Raw genomic sequence first — 26,624 nt, 5'->3', positions numbered from 1 at the left:
GGGCCGAGGCAGCACAAGGAAAGATGAGAAAACGGGGCTTATCCAGCCAAATTGACTGACCCAGGCCAGAGAGCAATTAGGGGCTTAGGACGGGATGGCTGCCTAGTACCGTGCCTGCCCTTTCACTTATTCTCCCCCTCGTTCTGTTGTTTTCCCTTTATAACATGAGGTCCTTGGGAAGTGAGCAGTGAGCAGCGGCCAGCCCAGTGAGGGGCCGCGGGCCTGGGCTGGGCTGAGCTTGGGACCCGACGGAGGGCAAGGGAGGCTCCCTTCCAGTGGCCCGGGGAAGCCCGGGGAAGCCTCTCCCAGGCTCGGAGCCTGCAGTAGCGGATGCTGGCCTGCGGGGCCAATTCCAGAGTAAGGAAGAACTACCAGCAACCCTTACTGTGGGGCCACTTTCTAGGTGAATCACTTGTCTGATGTGGGTCTACCTTGGAGGAAGCCAGGCCCCCGTGGGTCTGCACTTAAGCACAGGTGCCTGCATTTCACAGACCCTGATTAAACCTGCCGGGGCTCAGGAAGGAATCAGTGAGAACGCAGACGGATTTCTGCCAGTGTGTGACTGTCACCCACCTTCAATGCGAAGGCCCGGAGAGGAAGGAAAACAGATCTGAATTTTACAAGCAGGGGTTTGAAAAACAACAAAGGGGCCGGCTTGGCCAGGTGGTTAATGGGCAGCTGCACAGGGAACCCCTCTGCCTCCAAGACAAGGACCCCAAACGTGTGAAATGGCACCACTGACTACTTACTACAAGCACGTCCTTCTCGTGCCGTCCCACTGAACTCCCGCCTCAGAGCTCACACAAGCTCAGAGCTTGTGTATCAGTCACCTGTGTCTGCAGTCCTCCCTCACCGACCTGCGAGCCCCGTGGCCTGTCCAGGAGCCAGCTCCCGCTCCTCTGCCGCCCGGGAAGGCAGGTGCTAATAAATGTCTCATTGAGATGAATGAAGCCCCGTCCTAAGGACTGTTAATGAGCCGTCTCCCTGCGGAGCTCGCAGAGGGGCGGGACCTCCTGAGAGTGCCCACCACCCCAGGTCCGAGAGCTCAGACCCAGCATCTATCAGCGACTCGCTTCCGCTGGTGGAGACACGGCCAAAAGAGCCTGGGTCTGCACACCCGGCGTCTCTGTTTCAGGAAAGCACCGCCTCCAGAAGGGAACCTGAGGCTCAGAGACGGGAGGCGGCTGCGGACCATTCAGGCCATCGCCCTAACTTCCTTCCTGAGAGACTCGGGGAAAGGCTGTCCTAGAGAAAAGGGCCTAAAGCTGCCTCAAGGTCCCTGCCCCGACTCTGGTTCCTGGGCAAGCGTCCCGCCTTCCAACCAGGGCTGTGTCACTCAGGGTAGGTGGGGCAGCGGAGAAGTCCAGAGAGGTAAGTTGGAAGCCCCTGGCCCCAGAGATGGTTTCCCTTTCTTTTTGTACAGTTAAGTGCCTGCCAGATGGGGAGCCCCTAAGTGTTTGTTTAATGAACTGAATTAAAAGATTCTAATCCGTGTTCCCTGGCGAGGCTCCGTCCATCAGGATCCTGGGCCGGGCCGGAGGGGCAGGAGTGGCTGCCACAGGCTGGTGAATCCGGCCCTCCTGGCGTTGGCCAGGCCCAGTCTGCTTCCTCCCTAAGACCAAGGACAGGCTCTGTGCATGGGGGGGAGGAGGAGCTGCTGCTGTGTCGGTGTCTGCTCTCCTTCACCCAAAGGGCTGTGGGGGAGTGGGAGGAGATGCACGAGGGTCCTATGACTCATGGGGGGCCGAGACTGGAGGTAAAACAGCCTGAGAGAAGGGGCCTGTGGGCAGTGGGAGGCAGTGGGGGTCAAGACTGGGACTGGCCTAGGCGCGTGTGAGAGATGGGGAACAATTCCTTCTCTGGCTATCATTATAGGAACTAGATCCGGAGGGGACCTCAAAAATAAGCTGCTCCAGCTCCCCCTTTTCATCACCGAGGAAAGCCCAGTTCTGGAGGACAATAAATATCAGACCTTCAGTCTGAACCCAAACTTTCTGGGCCTGAATCCAACCTGACTGCCATATCCCCCATTACCCCAGGGGTGGACGTCCTCCCCCCATTTGCCCCTTTTACTTTTATTTATAAAACATCTGCACAGATAATTTTTCAACACTGACCCTTGCAAAACCTTGTGTCCCAAACTTCCCCCCTTCCCCCCCCCCTAGATTTTCTGTCCTGTTTGTGAGGCCGGTGATCTGCAGACTTAGCGGAAAGACCGGAGAGGTAATTCCCAGCCCCGGCAAACCCAGACACACAAAGACCAACATAGACACAGACAAAAGAGCACAGACACGAGAGGACAGGCCCAGGAAGGGACGGGGAGGAGGGCGTGACGGGGGAGAGGCTGCCCTAGCTCAAGCTGGAGCCCTCGACAGGAGGCAGGAGGCTGGGAGCTGAGGAGTGTGTGGAGGGGGAACAAGAGAGGAGGGGCAGGCGGGCGGGTGAGTGAGTGGGGTGGGTGAGTGAGTGACTGAGTGAGTGGCTGAGTGGGAAAGCCTCTTACCTCGGATCGGAGTACTTTCTGTAAGGGAAGCAAAGAGAGTCAAGTGAAACACAGAAGCATCTGGCCGGCTGGCTGAAAAAGGACCCCATGGAAGAGAAGAGAGCCAGCGGGGAGGAGCTGTCCAGCCGGCCTCCAAGGCCTAGCCTGCGCCTGCTTTTTTCTCCCAGGCTCCAAGGCCTGGACTGCACCTGCCCCTCCCTCTCTCTTTAGCCTGTGTCTCCCTCCAGGAGGACTCTGGTCCTTCTCTGACCTGGAAGCTCCCCAGTCTTGTCCTGCCGTCTCCCAGAACCTGCCCAGGCTGTCCTAGCTCCTGTGTACTATTTGCCCTGCCTACTGAAATCTTTCTCTTCCCTTAAGACCCAACTCTGGTCCTGCCTCTTCCATGGAGTTTTTAGCCCTCTCTCTCCCCACATCTGTCAGGGCATTTTGTCTCTGCCTTGTCTTTGCCCTCAACTCACTCCGTGGCACCATAATTATTTGTGTTTTTGTGAAGCTCCCTCACGGGCTCATGGAATCTGGAGCGGAAAGGGGGCAGAGGCTGACATGGGGCTCCAGATTAGCTTTGGAAGGGACCCTGAAGGTCAGGTAGCTTCTCATTTTACAGATGAGGAAACTGAGGCTCGGATTAAGTGACGTGCCTGAGATCTCACAGGGAGTAGGGGGCAGGAACAGTCTTAAGACTCCACTACTTCCTTGCTCCACAGTGCCCTCATACAACAGGTCCCCCAGGTGACCTGGACAATTGCCTGAGCCAGGCCCCTCCGCTTCCGCCGGCTGTGGGCTTTCCTGCACGTTGTCCCTCTGCTGCCCTCGGAGACTGCTCCCGGCACGCAGGGCCCCCAATGTCTGGGGATCTCCAGTGCCGAACTCAGGACACAGAACATAGTAGGCACTTGACAGATTGCTGCCCAAATGGAACTGTTAAAAATGGCACTGAATTCCAACAGAACCTGGCCCTATTTCTCCAACTGGAAGTGTCTCCTCCATGTCTGTCCTTAACCACCTAACCTGTGAGGGCCAGGACTGGCGGTCTCCTACAGAGCCCCGTGCCCTCCCTGGGGAGTATCCAAGCTGGGCACTCAGGGCTCAACGGGACACGGGGGTCATTGACCCCAACATCCCATTTTACAGAGGCAGGCAGAAGGGAAGGGACTTGGCCACAGTGAGGGATGGCCAGCGGCTGGGCCAGTGCTTGAGCTAAATCCCAGGCTGTTTCTGCCCCCTGTGCTATGTGTGGACCCCTGCTGCTGCTGGAGCACCCATCAGACCTGCCTGCTCGGTCACTACCACTGGGGACTGCCTCCTCACCAGCTCCTGGAGGGCAGGGGGGGCAGGCGGGGACAACCGGGGCTTGATCACTCGGCCAGCTCTGCCCGTCTCCTTTTTCCTACTCTGGGAAATGAACCTGCCGGGAAGGGACATGCACACAATGGCATCACATTGCTGAAGCTTTCCTTGGAAAAGGTATATCCATTTTATGGATGAGGGAAGTGAATGTCTAGCATCCCCTAGCCAGTAAGCAGGGGACTAAGGTAGCATCTTTTCCAGCAGGCTCTTGGAAAACTGGACAGTGGGGAAAGGTGGAGGAGGGATTTTGCCGCCCTTATAAAGGAGCTGGACTGGCCTGTGTCCTGGTTCTGGCTGGGAAGTGGAGGAAGCCTTCTCCCCATCCTCATCCACTCCTCTGGGCTGGCCCACGGGCTCCCTCCAATAGACCAGGACATTCCCACCCACCTCAGACTCAGTGGGAAGTGCCGGCTGGCAGAGGGATGGGCAGTCTTCAGAAGAGAGGGCCCTTGAAAGGCACTGCCTTGTTCTCTTAGGATGGGGAAGGGGAGGTAAGGACATGAGGCACAGGTTAGAGTCAGCTTGGGGAAGGAGTTAGGAAACACGGTTAGACAAGGAACAGATGGAGGGTGGGGGCTCAGGAGCTCCTTCCCTCCAGGTTAATGAAGCACAGGGATTAGCTTTCGGACTTGGTTACACACAGGGGTAGGGGCAGGGTGCACAAGGGAGGGAGAGAGAGGGATGGAGTGAGTTGGGGACCCACTAGAGGGGGAGTGACACAGTCTTGGGGGGGACTCCTTTAGCTCCCTGAGGGAAAAGGAGAAGAGCCCAAACCAGCCAGCTGAGAGACAGACACCTGTGTCGAGTCAGAGGGACATCAGGCTGGGGGAGAGGCACTGAGGCGAGAGAGGGAGGGAGCAGGGGGCAGAGACCTGCCTCCTCGGGAGATCTCCAGGATTACGCTCCCATTCTCAGAGTAAGCCAATTGGTCTGCCACCGTGGGGGCTGGTGGAGGGCAACAGGGGCAGCTGCTCTTGGGGCAAGAGGAAGGAGACTGGACTTTCATGCCCAACCCTCCAGACCCTTAGCCGCATGAGGCACCTTGGGGATGGGTTCATCATATGAAAACTGAGGAAACAGAGGCTCCCACAGCCAGGATTCCAACCTGCACTTTTTTCCACAGCCAAATCTATTGCTTTTTTTCTAGTTTACTTCGCCTTGGTTGGGGAGGGGGGAGAGATACTGGGAAGAAGCTTTTTCTCCAATGGAGTGGTCTCCTGAAAGACATCCCCTCTCTTATTTTCTTCTTCCATCAGAGGCTGAGTGACTGAGGTTGGAGAAGGGAGTCAGGGGGCCAGGGAGTTCGGCTTTGGGGCAGAGAGGGATCTGTTGGCCAAAATCAGTCTAAGGACCAAAGTCCTGTCTCCAAAGGCAGAAGCCAGGGATGGATGGTGGAGACCGGCCTGCCTCTGTCTCCTCTCCATCACCAATGCCAGCTGAGACCCGACTTGCCGGGGACCCAGGGAGGCATGGGATGCAGCGGGAGGGGAAGACCAGGGCCTGTCTCCATGGTAACTGGAGAGCAAGTACCAACGCCTTCTGGGTGAATGTGAGCCTGGCTGCTCTTCCAGGAAGAGGTGCAAGGAAGAGGGGCAGAGCAGGGGGAAGGGAGCGCCTCCAGCTCACAATGTCAAGGCAGGAAGAGATCCCCCTTAGGTTACAGATGGGGAACATGAGGCTCAAGGAGAAATCACAAGCACAATCAGCAGGAAGGGAATTTAGAATGTAGCTCTGCAGGCTTTCAGGTCAGAGGTCCTGAGATTCAGGGTATACTATAAGTCTAAGGAACCTTAGCAATTCATCTTACAGACAGGGAAACTGAGGCCCAGAAAAAGTTCATACAATAAGTCAGTGGCAAGTCTGGGACTAAAATCCAGCTCTCCAGGGCACTTTAATCTTGAGTGAAAAGGCTCAGAAACCTCTACCTCTCTTCTCTTTCCTTCCAAATTCACTGAAGTCCTCAAAGGGGCTGTTGGAGTAGGGCTTGGCCCAGGCTGATTTATTCTATGCCTACCACTTACTATTAGGAGTTTCAATGACTGTTATCAATTCCTTTCTTTGGTATTCTTTTTCAATGCCCAAGAGTCTGCCATCAAAATATAAATCCTCCTTGAGCAGGGGTAAAGTGGGGAGTGGAATTAGTTGAAAGCTGATAGAATGGTAGGTAGGAAGAGAGACAACTTCCATCATTTTGCGTCACACAATTGTAGAGCATTAGAGCTGGAAAAGACTAGATATTCAGTCCAATCTCCTAATTTTACAGATGAGGAAACTGAGGCTCAGAGAGAGGAGGGGACTTGCCTAAAGCTACAAAGCTGTTATATCTCAAGTCTGGAACTGAACCCAAGGTCTCTTCCCTCCAAGACCAATTGTTCTGTGCACAATCACAAGTAATGTGGTGCCTTGATAATACCCATTCCCTTCCTCTCTGAAGGGCCCAGACAGCAGGGAGCCCCTGTGGGAGGCAGCATGGCAAGGCAGAAAGGGTTCTGTCCTTGGAGGCGGGAGGCCTGCATCTGAAGCCTAGCCATGGGACAGTGGGCAAAGCTTTTCCTTTCTAGGAGCCTCAGCTTCCCCATCTGTAAAATAGGGCCAATGATATTGCCACCATCTGTCTCCCAGGGCCACTGTAAAGGGGGACTATTAAATCAGAAATGGATATGGCTTATCAATTATTAACCAAAGTCTCACTCTAAAGCTCTGTTCTTATTTCTTCTCATGTGGCCGTGTCTGGGAGGCTGCTGAAGGCCCACTCTGACAGGTCTAATCATCGTATGGTGACAGTGGTGGGGGGAGAGATATCGTCCTGGCAAAGTCCAGGGGGTTATCACCTGGTTGGCCACAATGTTAAGCCCACAGGAACAGGCTCCACTGGTCAGTGTGTGCTGGCTCCTCCTCCTGTTTTCAGATGTGAAACTCCCCTTCCTCGGCCCCCCAGGGCAGGGACGAGACAGAAAGGCCCCCTGTCTTGCCCCAAAGGCTGCCAGCCCCAGTCTCTTTTCTCCTTCCTTCTCCTTTTTCTGAGGCTCTGGCCTTCGGTGCCCCCGAGGACAGGTCGTTCTGAGGGAGAGGGGGCTCCCGGTGAGAGGGGGGTTAGTAAACATGCCGTGTCTAAAGCTGTTAGGGTGGTCATTAGTTCTGGGGTCAGGAAGGACGTTAGCTGTTTAACTTGCTTGATCAAACAGACTTACCAAAGGTCTCTGAACGTTTCAAATAGTGAATCAGAAAAGAAAACAGTGAGTTTGTTAAGTGGGTTATTCAGACAGTAACAGCCCCTAAGTACAATGGCTTTCCTGGTTTTGGGTCCTTTCCAGAACCAACCACTGCTGACTCATGGAAGAGGAGACAAAAAACTCCACTGGGTCTGGACAACCCCCCACCCCCACCCCCAGGAAGGACCCTTATCTCTGGGAATGGACACCATCTCTCCGGGGATTCTGGGACGGATCAGTCCATTCCACCCTAATCCAAATGCAATACTCTGTCCTGCCCCACATGCTCTGATGGGCAGAAGTCACAGAACCCTGGGCTTCTCTGACTGTAAGGTGACTTTTCCTTGAATTGAACCCAAATCTGCCCAATCCAACTCCCATTCCTCCCCCCACCTTGCTCCCTGTCTTGAGCTTTCAGGTCAAGCCTTTCCAATATTCAGAATTTCAGATCTGGAAGGGACATCTAGCTCAATCCCCTCAACACATTCTGCCTCTGGGTGAAGAATTCCAGCAATGGGGAACTGGGCAACTCATTACCTCTATTTTTTTTATTAAAGCTTTTTATTTTCAAAACATATGCGTGAAGGATTTTTCAACCTTGACCCTTGCAAAACCTTGTGTTCCTAACTCATTACCTCTCGAGTTAGTCTGTTCCACTTTGGGGTAACACTAATTATCAGAAAGTTGTTTTCCCTGGGAGGAAGTGAAGCCCCCACCCCCTCCTTTTCATGGGGAGCACAGGGAGGCAGGGTCAGTTACTGAGCTGGGGGATGCAGAGCCCTCGTTTTCACCTGGGCTTTGGGAAGGGAAAGAAAGGACTTTCTGTAGAAAGGCTCTTCCCCAAGTGGGGGCCGCGTTTAAGGAGCATGAAGCTGGGTTCCTCATTGGCTAGCTAAAGAGAAATTCAGAGAGTGACTCTTCTTGTGGCTCACATCCCTGCCCCAGAGGGCTCCCGCGGGGCTCAGTCTCCCTTCATCTCCCCGTTCCCCGGGGCAGCTTCCTTTTTGGAGACTCCTAGGAGATTCCTGGTCCTCTGGCCAGGATGGGGCAGGGCACTAACGGCGGCCAGCTGTCCCATGGGATCAGCGGGGAGAATCTGGGAGAAACACGAAGGCGCTTCCATATCCCCGAGCCCAGCTTAACAGGGAGGTTCGAGAGGGAGGCTGAGAAGGCGCTCAGTGTGTGAAGCTCCTTCTCTCCCTGGGGACCTCGAGGGTCTGGGTGCGGATTTGTCGGTGGCTCTTTGGAAAGAGCAACACCCGGCCCGGAGACACGCACGTATGGCCGGCGGCACCATGTATGCCCCCAGGTGCAGGCGCCTGCGCGGTGGGGAGTGCAGCGGGCACGGATCGGGGCGCGTCCACATGGGCGCCACACATGCGCAGAGTGATGCAGGGGCTCGCGAGAGGGGACGGCTGCAGACACGGACACGGAGGGAAGCAACACTGCACCCAACAAGCAGGGGATCCGGGGGACAGATGGACGAACAGATGGGGGGAGACAAACAGAGCCCAGTGCCAGGCACCGAGCAGATACACACAGCTGTCAGGGGAGTGGCCCCGAGGGCCGCTGGGGAGGCCAGGAGCCCGCCCGGAGGATGCCCCGAGCAGCCCACCCCTGCCCGGCAAGTCACCTCCCCTGCAAGTTCAGCAGTCCAGAGGCAGAAGGCGCTTCTTGTCTTCTCCAAGCTCGCCCAGGATGGCTCTGATCCCGACACCCTGCAGACCCCGCCCCCTTTCTGCCCGAACCCCTACCTGATCTCAGCTGCTTGATTCTGCCATTGCTGGTGCTTGGGTCCACCGGGAGGAAGTCTTTGAACCAGGTGATCTCGGGGTCTGGGTTTCCACTGGCCGCACAGAGCATGGTGGCAGTTTTTGTGCGCTCCACCACCTTCAGCTGGGGGCCCATGTCAATGTTGGGAAAGCCAGGGGGCAGCTGGTCCTCTGTGGGGAGAGCAGGCCCGGCCCCTCTGTGAGTGCGCCAGCCCCTCCACCCCCCCGGGCTGGGGGACACAGGCTCAGGGCCCGCTTGGCCCTGACCGACCCAGGGGCCTCGGCGGGGCTGCAGCCTTTATTGGCAGGTTCCTCCCACCGAATAGGAGTGGGCAAGGACTGAAGGGATGGCAGGGCCGGGAGTCAGGGGGCCGGGGGCCCAGGCCCAGTGCTATAAGCCACTCTCGGGGTCACCTTGGGCCAGCTGGGCCCCGGGTTCCTCATCTATGAAAGGGCCCAACAACCTTCCCAGGAGTGCATGAGGCTGAATGAGACATGGACCCGAATGTAGGGGACGAGGGAGGGCCCCTCGGGGGCCGGCGGCCTCAATCCACTGTCGGGAGCCTCTGCAAAGTAATTCTGAGCAGGCAATGAGGTGGGACCACTGACTGCGGGGCTTCCGCCATTCAGAGCTTCCCAAACTGTGTCAATAGGCTCAGTGACCTAATTCAGAGGGCCGGGAGCAGTAGGGGAAGGGGGGGGGCTGCAGCTGCATTTGGGGAGGGGGCGGGCACACAGCCCAAGTCAGTGCCCTGAAGGAGGCAGAGGAGAGTCCCCAGGGGCCTGAGCAGTCTTCCCTTCCGGTTCTCCCCTCCTCATCTATAAGGTGAGGCTGCCGCTTTATAGTCTTTTTCCTAAGGGACTTCCTAACTGTGACATTCCATAGTGAGGTCTCCTCTGACATCCTATGTTCTAAGGGCCCTCCCAGTCCTCACATCCTGGGTTCTAAGGGCCCTCCCGGCTCTAACAACCTGTGTTCTAAAGGTTTCTCCCAGCTCTGACCTCCTGGGTTCTAAGGGCCCTCCCAGCTCTGACATACTGAGATTCTTTTCACCTTTTCTTCTATCTATCTACACACATTCCCAACCCCTGTCCCTTGTACATACATCCCCCTGTTAAATCTCAGGCTAAAGTCGTTGCTCCCACAGGGGCACTCTCTCTGTCACAGCTTGAGGGTCTCCCGGATAGTCATGACCCCTGATGAATAGAAATTCTATGAAAAAAAACTGTACGAGGGGGTTGGATATGATTAAGCCATGAGCACTCCTTCTCAACAGCCACTGCCATAGCTGACAAAGATCTTGCCAGACCATCTGGAGCAAATCTCATTGTGTGCGAGTGGATATGTATAAGTGTGTGTGTGTGTGTGTGTGTGTGTGCGCGCGCGCGTGTGTGTATGTGAGTGTGTTGGTTGCTGGTGCAGTTGGGAGGGACCATTACCCTCCTTTCCCAGATGGGGCACTTGAAGCCTGGGGGTCCAGCAGAGCTGGGAAACAGTCACAGCTGCCCACGTTGCACCGCCACCTCATGTCAGCCTCGCTGCTCAGCCACTAAAACCCCCTAGGTTTCCTTGCACAGAGACTCACCACTCTGCCCTCAGCTAAGTCACGGAAGCAGGATGGGCCTCTGGAATGGGCACATTAGCCTAGAAGAGCTCCAAGGTGCCTCCGTGTCCATGACCTAGGATTCCCCAAACACTCGAACCGGACACAGAGAGCACTTCTTGAGTCCCGGCGGGGAGCCTGCAGCCCAGGGCTCTATCTGGGGGGCACTGACGGGCCGGTAATGACTTCCCCTTCAGAAATAACTGCCAGGAGCCATAGCACTTGCCCTTGGCCCTCTAGGGCCACGCAGGCTTCTCTGCCGCCCTCCCAGGCCTCTAGTTCAGCCACAAGACTGGTTTTGGTTCTTTAATATCCACCACTTCTTTGTTGTGTGAGGTCAGCCAACTGCCCTTCTCTGGGGAGCCCTGCAAAAGGAGGGGCCTTCCAGCTTTAAATGGAACATAAAATGGCACCTACTTCGCAGGGTTGTGATGAGGGTCAAGTGTAGTGCTTAGCATAGGGCCAAGCACCAAGAAGGTGCCTAATCAAATGCCTCCTCTCCCTTGCTCTGAGCAAGTTTTAGTTTTGTCTGGGTCACAGGTGAATGTTCATGGATTCTGTTTGTTCTCTGCGAGTGAGTCCTATCTCTGCAACAAACCTTGGGGTCAAGGGTATTATCTTCAATTTTGGGGGGGCCGGCATCTTTGGAAGGCCTTTGGATGGAGCCGGAGGTAAAGGAGCTAAGGAGGATGCTGCGGAGGACTGGGCTAAGGAGGATGCTGCGGAGGACTGGTCCAAGGAAGGCCTGAAGCTGTGGTCAGGCTAACTATGGGAAAGGGATTTCTCCTCTTCTTCTGTATCTGGAACAGGAACAGACTTTGACTAACGGGGAGGAAGCAATGGGAATAATCAGACCTTCCCCAGAGTGGCAAAAGGCAGCCGGGGGTGGGGGGGCAACGAGCTCACTGGAAGGTTCTGGTGGAGGCTGAACACGGGTCAGGGATGCTGCTCTTCATTCTTCTGCCTCCTCCACCTCCCAGAGAACCAAAGACAAGACTGGGAACCCAGTCGGGTTCAGAGCAGGTTTGGTGACGATCTGATTTTCTCCTGGCACTCAAGAGGAAGACAAGGACATAGAGATGCTCCTCTTGCCTGCTCCTCTCGGCTCCAACTTTGTTACTAACAGAAATAACTGAACATGGCAAGGTGGGGCCGGGACATTGGGGACAACAAAAGAAGGCGGGGAGAGAAAGGCTTTCATGTGCTGCTACTGAAGTAAAGGGTCTGGTATCGTTAGCAAGCAGCCCAGCTGGGTACCTGAGATCTGGGTGAGTAACACAAAGCCTAGATGGAGCCAAGGGTGTGGCGGGCAGGGAGCTTTAGGTCCAGGCTCTCACAGAGATTTCTACGCTCCCACAGTTTCTGGGGGTTTAGAGAAAAGGAGCCCGGGGAGGTTAGAAGAGCTGGAAATGTGGTGGATCATGTATCCACGAGGGCAGGTGTGAGGGTAGTTCTCACCCCTTGACCCAAAAAGCAGATAGTAAATGTGCTATCAGAGCTACTCCTGGCTCTGATTGGCTCCTGATGACATCACAACTAACCACTGCTAGGCTGGCAGTCCCCTGCCTTCCACTGGGGGCTCATCAATTTTATCAGCCAATTAATCCTCTAGGAGAATTGCCCTCTTGATTGGCAGCGTGTGTGTGTGTGTGTGTGTGTGTGTGTGTGTGTGTGTGTGTTGGGGGAGGCCTCGTACAACTATTATTACTGAGTGTTTCTAATTAAACAAAAATGTTCATCTTGCAGCACATTCTGCAGAATTCCTCGGAGTTTAATTAAAACAACAACGGCAAGAGGCGTGATCAGATTTGAGGATCAGATCGGTAGAGAAAGCATCTCCAAGCATCACAAATTGGCACTCCGTTCAGACACTCCCGTGTCTTTCCGTCCGGACAAAGAAAGCCTGTTTCTGCCTCACCCGGGTAGCAAGGTTCCTCTGAATAAGGCGCTCCCACCGGTCCCCCAGTCCCAAAACTCTGATCTTTTCTGCGACTGAGTCTTATCCGGGGCCTAGACTCCTCTGAGAGCAGACGAGGCAGAGGGGGACTACTGGCCCGCCTGGAAGGAATTTCCCATCCCATAAAGGAGATGAGAACGGCTCAGATGAAGCAATACTTAAGCTGAGAAGACAAACTATGACCAAAAACTAAGCAATAGGATCTTCCCTGGGCTACAGGAAATGAACGGTCACTTGAAAGAGGAAGAGCCGCTCACTGAGGCTGGATGACCAGTAGTCAGGCACACTGCAAAAGGGACCTCTGCATGAGATGGAATGGAGGGAAAGTTTCACATGAGTCAGCAAGATAACACGATGGTCAATAAAAGGGCAATCTTGGGATTTATGAGAGGCAAAGTGTCCCAAAGGGGAGAGTGCTGCTTTTTTCTGACCTGCTTGAACTCTATCTGAATTGGTTCTGGTACCACATTCATTTGGGGGGGTTTGGGGGAAATGGTGTAATTCTGACAAGCTGGAGCACATCAGAAGGTTTGATAAGTAAGAAGGGTGAGGGGATTTGAGATCACTCTAGATGATGATCGCTTGAAAGAACTGAGGGTGTTTCACATACAGATGATTTGGTTGGGAGTATGGAACATGACAAGTGTCTTAAATTGTTTGAGGGGATGTCATGGAGGAAATGGGATTAGAATGTTTGTTTGGCTCCAGAAAGCAAAATTAGGACCAAGAGGAAGGAGTTACCTGACAACAGATTTCAGCTCGATGTAAGGAAAAATGTCCTCAAATGAGAGTTGTTTCAAAATGGGAGGAGCTACATTAAGGGGTGGTGAATTCTCCATCACTAGGGCCACTGGTACTAGAATACCAATGAAATTACAAATGTGGTCGGGGGAAAAAAGGTGACTAAGATAATTTCATTTAATCTATTTCTAGTCTTTCTCCAAGAAGTAAAGGCCCAAAGGGAGTTCAACTCCTGGAGGAGCAGGTTTGATGGGACCAGTAACTGACTTGGAAATATAAACGAGGACTCACTGGTTGGTTTCTGAGGATGCTATCCCCCAATCTCCAAAGGAAACCTAGCTAAATAGTGGGGAAGATTAGCTACAATAGAACAACAGAGAAGTTAACAGGTTCATATATCAGCTGTACCCCTACCATCAAATCCCTTGCCCTTTCTGGGGCTCAGTTTCCCTGCTTGTAAAATGAAGTGGATTTGACAAGATAAGCCATATGGTCTTTTACAACTCAGATGTATTCTATATTCCTGGGCTTTTGGGGACAACAGCAAAGGGGAAACCTTGAAATGGACTTGATTTTGGCTTTGCTATTAACAAGCTAGGAGGTCCTCAGTAAGTCCTTTCTTGGAATCTGTTTTCTCATCTTTAAGATGAGGGAGAAGAGGAGGTCCTTTCAACTCCATGCTCCTAAGGAGAGACAAAAGGCCCCTGGCTTCCTCTTGTTGGCCTTAGAAGAGGCTCTGTGCCAGACTTCCAGGCCTGGAATATCACCTACTCCCCAGCCCTGGACCCCACTAGAGGGGGAACACCAGCCACAGGGTAGCATCTACCCCAAGCCCTATCTCCCTGGTCCCTGGAAGGAGATAGGCGGCTGCGGGTGACACTGCTGCTCCTTCCCTGCAGTGGGCACAGCTGTTTAATAATTAAAAGCAGAAGCGAGTGTGTGTTTGCTGGTCTGAGCTTGCTCACATGTATATTTATGGGCATGAGGATTGAGAGAACGAAAGGCGATGGAGAGCCAGCAGCTTCCTGCAGGGAGATGAGCCTGAATGGGGAAGCAGGGAGACACAGGGCCCTCAAGTTTCCTTATCTATAAAATGGAGGAGCAGGGCTCCCTAAGTCTCTGAAGTTCTCTGAGTCTGTGTGTGCAGCTCTAATCTGGGGCCCGGAGCAGGGCTTCAAATGGAAAACGAGGGTGTTTCTGAGAGGGGCTGGAGGTGGGGAAGAGAAGAGGAGGGAGGTGGGAGCTAGCCAGGGATGGGAAGAATGAGAGGTGGGAAATGTCTCCCTTTGCTATGGAGGAGGTTAATGGATTCAGTTGGTCCTTTTAACTCTCGAGGTTCTGACAGCAGAGCCAGGCACAGGGCCTCCAGAAGCATGAAAGCTGTGCAAAGGTCACAATGAGCCTATCTCTGGGGAAGGAGCGACTGCTGGGGGTTGGGAGAGGAGGTTCTGCCTCAGGCTGCAGTGGGAGGAGCTGTTTCTCCCAGATCTCCATCTCCCTCCCTCTCTCTGGCATCAGGGACCAGTCACTGCTTGGATCAAGGTCCAGATGGGTCAGGGTCCGGGGTGAAACAAGGCCTGTGCTCATCTGGCTGACTCCCCGGGCCTCTGAGGAATCTGGCCCAGAAGACAAGGAGAGGGGGTAGGGTGGGAATGATGCAGTTCACAGGAGGAGCCTTCCCCTCCCCTTCCCCTGCTGCCCCAAGGAACTCTCACCCTATTCTGTGCAGCGACCATTCCCAGGGCCAAGTGGGGGTCATACCTAGTCAGGCTCTGTCTGCCTGTCCTCCAGAGCTTATGGATGTAACAGAGGCCTAGGGAGAAGTGACGTGTCCACCGTCACACAAAGAGTTAAGTGAGGGAGCTAGAACTCCAAGCTCCATTTGGCTCCAAGGAGGGAGGGGAAAACTGATATTTCTCTGGCCCTACAAATTTAAAATCTCCACCCACTCCTCTCCTGTACTCTAGAGCCATGGCTTTTCAAGCACATCTGGGCCAAATCCTCCCCCCCATTGATAAACCACCAGATCCAAGATGTTCCCCAATCATCACCCTGCCTCAGCTGCTCAAGGGAGCACAATGGGGTGGTGAGCCTGGAGAAAGCTAGGTGAAGGGTAAGGTGATTACAACCCTGTCAGCTGAGCAAGGGCTATCTCAGGCCAACCTCGATGGCTCAGACCAGCTGCCTGCCTGCCTGCCTGCCTGCCAGGAGGCCAGGCTGGGGCTGCTGTCAAATCTGAGTTGTAGATTAGGGTTAGAGAGAAAGGCAATTGTGTTATTTTCCAATACACCCAGGAACTCCAGCAATACTAATGAAGTGCAGTCACGCAGAAGTCCTGCTGGACCTACTGTAATGAACAGATAATTATTTGTAACAAGCACATTAATGGGCAGGTAAGCAAATGGGTGTTGCTAAAGTGCTAGAAACCCATTCGTTCTTTTTGGTAGGTTTTTTACTTCCTGCTGAAATCTAAACAAGTCCCTCACTCCAGAGGCATGAGGTCTAAATTAAGGAGATTTTTGGGGGAGAAAGGAAGAAAGGATAGCATTTATTATTAAGGGCCTACTGTGTGCCAGGCACTGGGCTAAGAGCTCTCACAAATATCATCTCATTTGATTCTCACAATAACCCTAAAAATGAGGTGCAATTATCACCTCCATTTTACAGATGAGGAAACTGAGGCAGACAGTTTAAGTGACTCAAGTCTCTATCCACTTTGCCACCTAGCATATGAAGGGTATGAATTCCTGCTCTGATTCTGATGAGTTGTGTGACTGTGGGAAAGTCTCTCCTCTCTTTGAGCCTCCGTTTCCTTATCTGGAACACAGGAATCACAATATTGTTTATATAATGTGGCTCAGAATGTTGGGAAGAAAATTTTTTATAAAATTTAAAGTGTTTTAGAAATACCTATTTCAAAACTTTAAGGAGATATGATTTTGTGGCTGTGGGCATTCTCTTCACCTATTTAGATTTGCAGTCCCCACCCAATTTTGTAGAATCTTAGAAGGTATCTTTGGCCAAATCCCCCAACACTGTGTGGCCAGCCTGTGCCAGGCCGCTTCCCAGCTGAGTTAGATTGGTTCGGGACACAGCCAGGGGTCGACATGGATGACAGCAGATCAGAGTGGGAGAGACCTAACATATCACTCACTACAATAGCTTCCTTTACAAATGGGGAAAATGAAGCTCACAGAGGGACTAGAACCCAGATATTCTTCTTACTTAGAGTGCAGGGCCAGGTACACACTAAGGCCTTCTCTACTTGCAGACTCAAGGTATTATAGGATTTCAAGCTGTAAGGGTCTCGAGAAATTATCTAGCCTGATTACCCCATTGTAGAGAGTGAAACTAAAGCCTGAGAACTTTAGTGACTTGCCTATGTAACTAGTAAATAGCAGAGAGAGGATCTAAATTCAGGTACCCTGACTCCCAATCTATTAACTCTAAATTGGCAAAATGGACACTGTACAACACCCTGTATAGGTAGAGTCAACACTGCGTCATTATAGAGATATCTACCCCCCTCCCAAACTGAAGCCTCATGGGGACCCTGGTCTTAGCACAGTGGGTTGCCAGTACCTCGGAGGACAGTGAGTTTCGCATGCACGGTGATCTCCCCGATGGGATTCTGCGCCACACATTCATACACATTCTCATCCCGGGGTGTTCTCAGGGGCTGGATCCGAAGCACCGCACCGGCACTCTCATCAAACTCGATAGTCTGGGAGGGAGACAAGGGGGAGATGAAGCATTGGAATCTTCCCTGAGTTGCACTGTTCCCCACCTGACTTTCCATGCTGCCTGACCCGTCCTAGCTGGGGACTGCATGCACAGGCTTTCTTCTCACCTTTTACCAATGGGAGTGTGGCTGGGAGTTAGGGACCTTTGGCAACAGGGGGAAGATATGGTGCTAAGGAGAGGCAGGGACACTAGAAGATGTATGTATATGAAGCTGTGTAAATATGTTTGCAGGCACAAGTGCAAGAGTATGTATCTGTGCAGATGGGTGTATAACAGTAGAAAAATAATGATAGCTATAGTTGTAAGTTAGCATTTACACAGCACTTTTAAAATATTATCTCATTTCAATCCTATATCCCTGGGAGGTAGAGGCAATTGTTATCCTCATTTCACAGATAAGGAAACTGAGGCAGACAGTAGTAAGAAGCACTTATAAATATGAGTAGGAATGTATACCTATATATTATACATGAGGTGGCATGTAGAAGATATATGGTGTATCTAATAGGAAATATGAGTATAGACGTGACCTGTAAAAAGTGTGTGTGTGTGTGTGTGTGTGTGTGTGTGTGTGAATGTGAGAGTGTGGAATAGGGAACAGAGCTGGCTGTGCTTGACTTCAGAAAGACGTGCATTCAAGTCCCACCTCTAACACATCCTGGTGACTGTGACAATCCATTTAACCTCTCGGTGTTTCAGACACCTTTCCAAGATTACAAGTTACATTGAGAGAGATTTCTTCTTGATGATAGCGAAATAACAGATCCTGTCCTTCCCTCCCCCTCTCCTTAGATGTGCAGGGATGTGTTTCTCTGTGCATTAAGGGTATATGTGTATCTTTGTGTAGGGATGAGTATCTGGATTTGTGAGAGAGGCTCTGTAGCTGTTTAGCACTGCGTGTATACAAATATCTATGAAATGATAATGCATCTACAAAGGTGCATAGCTGGGACTATGTTTATGTGAGGCTTTGTATATTTGTGGGGGGTATGGGTGTCTATTAAGAGTATATCTATGGTAGGAGGGGATGTGGGAAAACACTCATACATTGTTGATGGAGTTATGAACTGATCCAACCATTCTGGAAAGCAATTTGCCCAAAGGGCAATCAAATTGTACGCACCCGTTGATCCAGCAGTGCTATTACTGGGTCTGTATCCCAAAGAAATCATACAAAAGGGAAAAGGGATCCACACGTGCAAAAATGTTTGTGGCAGCTCTTTTTGTAGTGGCAAGGAACTGGAAACTGAGTGGATGCCCATCAGGTAGGGAATGGCTGAATAAAATTATGGTATATGAATGTTACGGAATATTATTGTTCGGTAAGAAATGACCAACAGGATGATTTCAGAAAGGCCTGGAGAGACTTAGATGAACTGATGCTAAGTGAAGTGAGTAGAACCAGGAGAACATTGTGCACAGCAACAATAAGATTATGTGATGACTTGGATCTTTTCAACAATGAGGTGATTCAGGCCAACTCCAATAGACTTGTGATAGAGAAAGCCATCTGCATCCAGAGAGAGGAATATGACTGAGTGTGGATCATAATATAGTTTTTTCACCTTTTTTGATGTTGTATGCTTGTTTTTTTTTCTTTTTTCTTTTTTATCTGATTTTTCTTGTGCAGCATGATAAATGAAAACATAGGTATAGAAGAATTACATGTTTAACCTATATTGGATTACTTGCTGTCTAGGGGAAGGGGTGGGAGGAAGGGAGGGAAAAATTTGGAACACAAGGTTTGCAAGTGTGAATGTTGAAAACTATCTTTGCATGTATTTTGAAAATAAAAAGCTATTATTTTTTTCTTTATTAAAGCTTTTTATTTTTCAAAACACATGGTGGACAATTCTTTAACATTAGTCCTTGCAAAACCTTGTGTAAAAGCTAATTTTTTTAAAAAAAGAGTATAGCTATATAGGGGAGTGTGTGATAATGGGTGTGCATCTATATCTGAATAAAGGGATATGTGGGGAGGCAGTGTGGGGTACAGATGGATAATACCAAAAGAGGGAAGGGATTCTGATTTTCCAAAAGAATTCAATTTAACTGATTCATCTGTTGAACTGAGATCAGGCAAGGTTCAAGAACTATTAAACTCAGGCCATATAAGCTTCAAACTTTCCCAAGTGAGGATTGCTCCTGGTTCTCCCCTTTCATTCTTCCTTCCTTGGCCCCAATGAGGGCTTTCCAGAGAAGAAGAGTAGGAAGAGGCAGAAGATACTAGCTACACCACAATGAATGTATGCAGAATGTGGTTATGCCTTTCAATGGGGATGAAATTCAGAGAGAGACACTTTTGAGAGATATGAGCTCCATTTTAGTGCAACCTCTGGAGGGGGTCAAGACCTAGAGAGCTTGGGGGAACCTGGGTACATGGAGAAATGCCATGAGCTCTTCTCTGAGAAGGTCCACTGGGGTAACCCTTGGATGCATTGGGGAGGGATTGAAGTTGTCTGTCTAAGAGCATATGAATTTGAGGGCAAGGGGTGTGTGTATGGGGGGCAGCACCAATCTCATGTATGTGACTGCTAGCTTCTTTTGAGCTGAAATTGGAGACAATAGGGAGATGGGAAATGGGAAGGTTCTTCCTTACCTCAAACCGCTGGGAGTTCACCTTCTTGCCTTTCTTGTTCCAAGTCACCCGTGGCTTGGGATCTCCAGTGGCTTGGCAAACGAAGGAAGCCACACCACCTGATACCCCAATCTGATCTCGGGGCTCCTTGATGAACCTGGGGGATTCTGTAGGAAAGGAAAGAGGTAGTCTGTGAGATGGGGTCACAGTGATCACAGGAGCACAGAGAGACTTTAGGGATCTGATAGAACTAATCCCTCAATTTTCAGATAAGGAAGCAGGTAGAGGCACTTGCCCAGAGTCACACAGGTAATGAGTAGCAGGATAGGGCCAAAAATTCAGGCACACTGATGTTAGAGCCAGAACTTTTCCTATCAGACTCGGGGCCTCAAAGACCTGGTGGATGCAAAGGGAGTTAATGTAACGGATCTGGGCTGGGCTGAGGCTGGGCCCAGCTGGAGACGTGCAGATCGGCAGGTGGGACTCAAATGCCCTAGAAAACGATGCAGAGTGCTACAGACAGACTCAGATCTAATCTCCTCCCTCCTGCGGGGGTGGGGAACCTTTCTTTGGGTCCCAAGAAGCTCATCCACATTTCAGCAGGACTACAGAACCTCAGAGCTGGAAGCTCAAGACTTGTCTAGTCCTATTTAAACTCACACCTCCTCTACAGCATCCTTGGCAACCAGTCTCTGCTTGAATTCCTCCAGGAATGGGGAGCTCAGTGCCACAGAGCAATCCGTTCTCCTTTTGATAATTTTCATGTCTATACTATTTAGGGCAGTGCCTCTGACAATTGCCATCATCTCCCCACCATGTAATCTTTACCACACTATCCCAATTCAATAAGAAAAATGAGAATAATAGACAATATTTACATAGTAATTTAAGGTTTATACAGGACTTTAGTGATGTCATGTTATCTGACCTCCACAACTATCTTAAGATATGGGTTATTATTTTCTCCATTTTATAGACAAGGAAACTAAGGCTGAAGAAGGTGAACTGACGTGCCCAAGATTATACAGCTAGGGAGTGTCTGAGAAAGAATTATTTCAATCAGATTATCTCCTTGGTTTTTAAAAATTTGTAACCCAGGGAAATGGCCTATATGATCTCTAAGAATTCCCATCAACTAATTATATAGTAAGGTCTCTGTTCCCCTTGCTACCTGTGGCCCAGGTTGTCAACGTCCTTCCTATCCCAAACTGAGTATGATACTGCAGACAGACTGACCTAGGGAGAAACCACAGGGACCACCGCTGCCGTTGGTCCAGGCACTACATGCCTTTGGCACAGTACCAGAGTAATGGGCCAAACAAAGACATCTTGTTGAGTCATGATCCCAATGTGACATGGAGGACATTCTCTCCTTCTGACCAGGTTAAACTGCCTCAAGCACCAGTCCCTGTCCAGGTTCCACCTGTCCTCGACTCCTTCAAGTTCTTCCCTGACCAGCAGGAGCTTTTTTCCTGGCTATCCTCCAGAGAATTACCCAGTCTTTTCACACTATGCATACCTGGGTCTAGCAGAGGACAAGGGTTTCAAACATGTTTTGAGCTCAAAAAGCCCCAGAGAACATTTTGTATATGACCCTCAGAGAGGAGGAGGGAAAAATAGAATGTGTGTGTGTGGTATATATATGTATGTATAGAAGTGTGAATGTGTGTATGTATGGGGGGTATGTGTACATGTGAATGTGTATGTACATGTATGTATATGTGTGTGAGCCCACACATACAGGGAGGCAAAGGGAAGGGAGCTGGGTGGCAGGCGTCCTAAAGCAGGGAATTACAGCTCAATTCAGCCCCCATAGCCCTCAATGGGTAGTTGCTGAATTGAGGGAAAGAGCTGAAATTAAAGAAAAAGGAAACGGGAGAGGGTAAAAAGGGATATATCTAGGGCATGGCCATAAGATCAGACTTAGAGAAGGAAGAGACCATGAGGGCTATCCCTCTATTTATATTTTATAGGTGAGGAAGCTGAGGCCCTGAGGGGTTACACAGTTAATAAATAGTAGGTCAGGATCTGGACCTGCTTCTCAGCCTGCAAATCCAGAAGGCTTTCCTGTGTGCCGCCCAATCTACTCAAGCTCATCCTGGGAAGCCAAGTTTCCACATCTCCTCCATCTCCAGCCTGGGCTAAGATCGATCTAGATTAGATGAGTTCAGCTCAATTCCCTCTAATCTAGTTAGCCAAGAATTTACAGAAATATTTAAATTGTTGGGGCATGGCTGTGTTCCAATAAAATCATCCAGACCATAAAGTTTCCTTCTGTTCTTCTCTGGGCAGAAGTGTGAAATGGGGCTTCTCTTAGGTATGTGTCTAGAACTGGGCTCGGGGTGATGGTGGGTAGTAGGTTTACAAAATCTCCTTCATGGGGAGGAGGGCTAGTCTGGGGTTAGACAAGGATGCTGTGGGCCAAGCCAGGCCAGAACACCCCCCACTTTCATCCCTCATTCCCAGTAGTCCCAGATACTGCCAGACTCTGGAGGGGATCAAGACCAATTGGACTGAGCTGTGGGCTCTGCCCGGCTCTCTTAGGCCAGAGCTAAGACTGCCCAGCTCCATCCAGTCTTTGCCCCCCTGGCTGGGCCCCACAGGCCCGGGCATTAGTTTTTACAAATCTCTGGATCTATATTTAGAGGTCGATGCACCATCCTGGGAAAGGTTATCAGCACTTACATTAGAAACTCCTGAAGCCAGAAACAATCATTTGCCTCTTGCCAGCAGCTTCCCCTCCACCCCTCCTCCCTGCTAACCCAGAAGGGAGGGAAGAAGAAGGGATTCTCTGAACAGGAACCGATGGCCTCTTAAGTAAATGGGGAAAGCGCCAGCACAGCAGTCCCCAGGCACATGGCACAGAGAGCCAAGCGTGGCACGGAAGCTCAGGGGGGCTTCTGAAGGGGTTGTAGACAGGAGAGAGCATTAAAATACACCTACCTAAAATGACCATTCCTTACACTGTGCTGGCAGGATGGGCTAGACACCCCCATGGAGATTCAGGATGTCTAGGGCTACTGCTTTTGGCTCCAGCCATAACTATCCTTAGGCTCCTCCGTGATTCCCTCCCCAAAGGGGCTGGAATTCTCTGAGGGATCCCCCAGCTCTGACATTCTCTGTTCTGACCTTCTGGATTCTAAGGGTCCTCCCAGCTCTGACATCTCGGATTCTAAGGGCTCTCCCAGCTCTGACATCCTGTGTTCTAAGGGCCTTTCTAGCTCTGAAATTCTGTGTTCTAAGGGTCCTCCAGATCTGACATCTTGTGTTCTAAGCTCCCTCCCAGCTTTGACATCCCATGTTCTAAGGGCCCTCCCAGTTCTGATATCCTGTGTTCTAAGGTTCTTTTGGGCTCTGACGGTTTTAGCTAGTGGTGGATTCTTTGTTCTTATCTTTTCTCCAATTACTCAAAAGCACCTGAAGATGATGTGGACACTTATGGATGAGGCTGATAAATGTGAGTTAAGGAAGATCACAGAGAGGAGCAAGGTCTGAGACAAAAGCTCAGGGAACCACATGGGAGAGGATGACTTTGGAAGGTGCATCGAGGCCCAAGAGATAACCCTGAAAAACTGGATTAAGAGACTCCCTCTGAGTCTCAGCCTCAGGACTCTAAAGCACTCTGGGGATTTACAGTTTGTCTGGGATCTATCTCCACTCGATCTTCCTCCTTTTAATAAAACTTTCACTTACATTATTGTCAACTCCTGGCTTACAGAGGAGAATTGTTCTCAGTAAACTGGGGAATACCAGGCACATGTTATTGCAGGTTGCCTGGGTGTGGATTATATGAACCAAGAAAGTGAGAGAAATTCTTCTCACTGTAACCCAGCCCTGGCTGTCCTGAGACAGTCTCTGACAATCTAAGATCAAGCACTCATTATATGCCCAGAGACCTAGAATTGGGGAGAACCTCAGAGACCATCTAGTAGGACAGTCCCATATTAAAGGTGAGCAAACGGAGACCTGGAGAGGATCCAGCTCTGACATTCTAGGTTTCTCTTTAAAAATGGAATATTCATGAACTGACGCTGCGTGAAGTGAGCAGAACCGGGAGAACAGTGTACATGGTAACAGCAACCCTGTGGGATGATCAACTATGAATGACTTTGCTCTTCTCAGCAATACAGTGATCTAAGACAATTCCAAAAGCCTCATGATGGAAAATGCCATCCACATTCAGAGAAAGAATTATGGATTCTGAATGCAGACTGAAGCAGACTGTTTTTTTTTTTCTTTCTTTCTCCTGGTTTTTCCCTTTTGTTCTGATTCTTCTTTCACAAGATGACTAATATGGAAATAAGTTTAATGTGACTGTACATGTATTGATAGCCTCTATCAGACTGATTGCAATCTTGGGGTAAAGGGAGGGAAGGAAGGGAGGGAGAAAAATTTGAAACTCAAAATATTATAAAAGTAAATGTTGACAATGAAAAAGAAAATATAACGAAAACAGATTTAAACAAAAAAAAAATGGAATGCTCAGGTAGAGGCTCTACCTAATGAACCAATCAGAGAACACAAGTTTACATTTTTCTCCCTCTTTAAAATTAGTTCACAAAATGCTTTCCTTACAAAATCCTGTGAGAGAGATACAGGAATTGCTGCTCTACTTTCCAGAAGAGAATGCTGAGGCTTACAGAGCTAAGATTCTAACCCAAATCTCATTCTTGTTGAGTACAGCCTGAGTGTGAGACTAGGGCCTCACATCATAACAACTGCTAACAATTACAGAGTGAATTAAGTTTGCAAACCTGAATTAGCTTGCTCTGTGAGGACTCTTAGAGACCTGGAAATTGACCTGCTCTCGCAGGCCTGGACCTGGGTCTGGTGGGGACTGCAAGACTAGAACCAACCTGAACTAGACTGCAAGGTTCCTGCTCTGTAAGGTCTCTTAGAGACCTGGAAATTGACCTGCTCTCACAGGCCTGGACCTGAGTCTGGTGGGGACTGCAGGACTAGAGCCAACCTGAACTACACTGCAAGGTTCCTGCTCTATAAGGTCTCTTAGAGACCTCTAGCTCTCCCAGGCCTGGACCTGGGTCTGGTGGGGACTGCAGGACTAGAACCAACCTGAACTAGACTGCAAGGTTCCTGCTCTGTGAGGTCTCTTAGAGACCTGGAAATTGACCTGCTCTCGCAGGCCTGGACCTGGGTCTGGTGGGGACTGCAGGACTAGAACTAACCCGAACTACACTGCAAGGTTCCTGCTCTGTAAGGTCTCTTAGAGACCTGGAAATTGGCCTGCTCTTCCAACCTGGACCTAGGTCTGGTGGGGAGTACAGGACTAGAGCCAATCACCTCAAGTCAGTTCTGGACAGCTGATTCTGACTCCAGCTCATCACAATGTGCATGGCTGACAGGCAGCCTACAAATCAGTGCTGGGAAAGTACCCTAGCCAGAATCAGGAGATGGTAAAGAAGCTGGAAGGAATGTCCTGTATCAGCTATTCTGACCTCATTTCCCATTTACAGACGAGGCAGTGAAGGCCCAGAGAGAGAAGCAGCAGCTTACTCAAGTGTCCTGGCTAGTATGCAGCATAGGCTGTATGTGAAATCTGCTCCTCTGCCCAAATCAAGGTCTTTGCCTCCAACAATGGGATGCTTTATGTTGTAAAGGAGGGGCCCTCTGGCAAGGCCAACAGGGAACCTGACCAGGGCTGTAGACCAGCTTCAGAGGCTCATCTCACTACTGGTGTGAAGGTGTTCTCCTCATTTGAACCACAAGGAAGTCTGGATGCCTTACCTGGACAGGACCACGGGCCCTACAAAATCTGGAGAAAGATTAGGATCTGAAGCTTTTATCAAGGGTTAGGTTTCCTCCATCAGAGCTTGGGAGGATTTCTCCTACATTTGCTTCTGTCTGCCTAGAGGGTGCCTGTGAGTAGAGCAATGGGGCTGGTGTAAGAAAGAGTTCAAATTAACCCATGGACACAACCCTCTTCCTGCCTCAAGCTCCTCATCTGCCAAATGGGGATAATAATGGTCCTCATTTCCCAGATTGCTGAGAGGGTCAAAGGAGGTAAAAAAAGTTTATTTATTTTTAATACACATCGTTTTATGAATTATGTTGGGAGAGAAAAATCAGAGCAAAAGGGAAAAACCATGGAACAGATTAAAAAAAAAACAAAACCAAAAACCAAAAACACAGAAAAAAGAAGTGAATCTAGTATGTGTTGATTTATATTCAGTCTCCATAGCTCTTATTCTGGGTGCAAATGGCATTTTCTGTCCAAAGTCTATTGGGATTTCCTTGAATAACTGAACTGCTGAGAAGATCCAAGCCTTTAATAGTTGATCATCACACATTCATGCTGTTATTGTGTAAAATGTATTGCTGGTTCTGCTTGTTTCGCTCAGCATCAGTTCGTGTAAATCTTTCCAGGCCTTTCTATAATCAGCTTGTTCATTATTTTTTATAGAACAATAATATTCCATTACTTTCATATACCACAACTTGTTGAGCCATTCCCCGACTGATGAGCATCTACTAAAGAAGGTAATTTTTGCAATTCCCCCATTTGCTAAATAGGGATAATACTGATCCTCACTTCCCAGGTTGTTGTGAGGGTCAAAGGAGGTTATTTTTGCATAGTGCTTTATAAACTTTAAAATGCCATGGATAAGCTAGCTACTCTAATTCTTTATTATTTTTCACTAGTGACAAGAACTTTCTTAATGATCATCAACCCAGCTTCAACTTCTGAGCTTAAGAGTCTGAGAAACTAAGTGGTTTGTCCAGGGTATTCAGCTGGTATGTGCTGGAGGTTTTTGACTCCAAGGTCAAGCTGCCTTTTGTACCACAATGAACACCTATTTACATAAGGTACTTAAAACACTTTCCATTAATCGTTTCATTTGACTTTTTAGAAAACAGTATGGGAGTGGTCTAGGGCAGGATCATTATTCTCTCTGCAGAGCAGAATCCCAGAGATACAAAGGAAAATGAAGCAAAAATGCTTCGGCCCTCAAGGTGCTTACAGTCAAATGCAGGAGAGAAAAATGGCCACCCATGGATGTCTACTAGACCTATGAATAACAGAGATGAGGGGATTTGAGAGGAAAGGCTACTAATAGCTGGTGAGGGGAAAGCAGGAAAGGCCTCTAATAGGTATGATGCTTTAAGTCATAGGACCCTAAGCAAATGAAGGATTAGAAACAAGGATG

General features: G+C 50.1%; 1 protein-coding gene across 1 annotated transcript in view; it reads right to left on the bottom strand.

Annotated features, from left to right (window-relative positions):
• The window catches only part of PTPRS (protein tyrosine phosphatase receptor type S), a 109,891-nt gene that overhangs the window by 63,500 nt on the left and 19,767 nt on the right, over positions 1-26,624 (bottom strand). Inside the window, 5 exon segments of the mRNA XM_031947875.1 lie at positions 2,504-2,521; positions 7,042-7,050; positions 8,817-9,005; positions 16,719-16,860; positions 19,480-19,625. Coding sequence (XP_031803735.1) covers positions 2,504-2,521; positions 7,042-7,050; positions 8,817-9,005; positions 16,719-16,860; positions 19,480-19,625 — 504 coding nt within the window.

Source organism: Sarcophilus harrisii, chromosome 1 (assembly GCF_902635505.1).
Source record: "Sarcophilus harrisii chromosome 1, mSarHar1.11, whole genome shotgun sequence".
Classification (NCBI taxonomy): Eukaryota; Metazoa; Chordata; class Mammalia; order Dasyuromorphia; family Dasyuridae; genus Sarcophilus; species Sarcophilus harrisii.
Note: the sequence above shows the minus strand (reverse complement) of the source record. Positions and strands in the feature narration are given on the sequence as shown.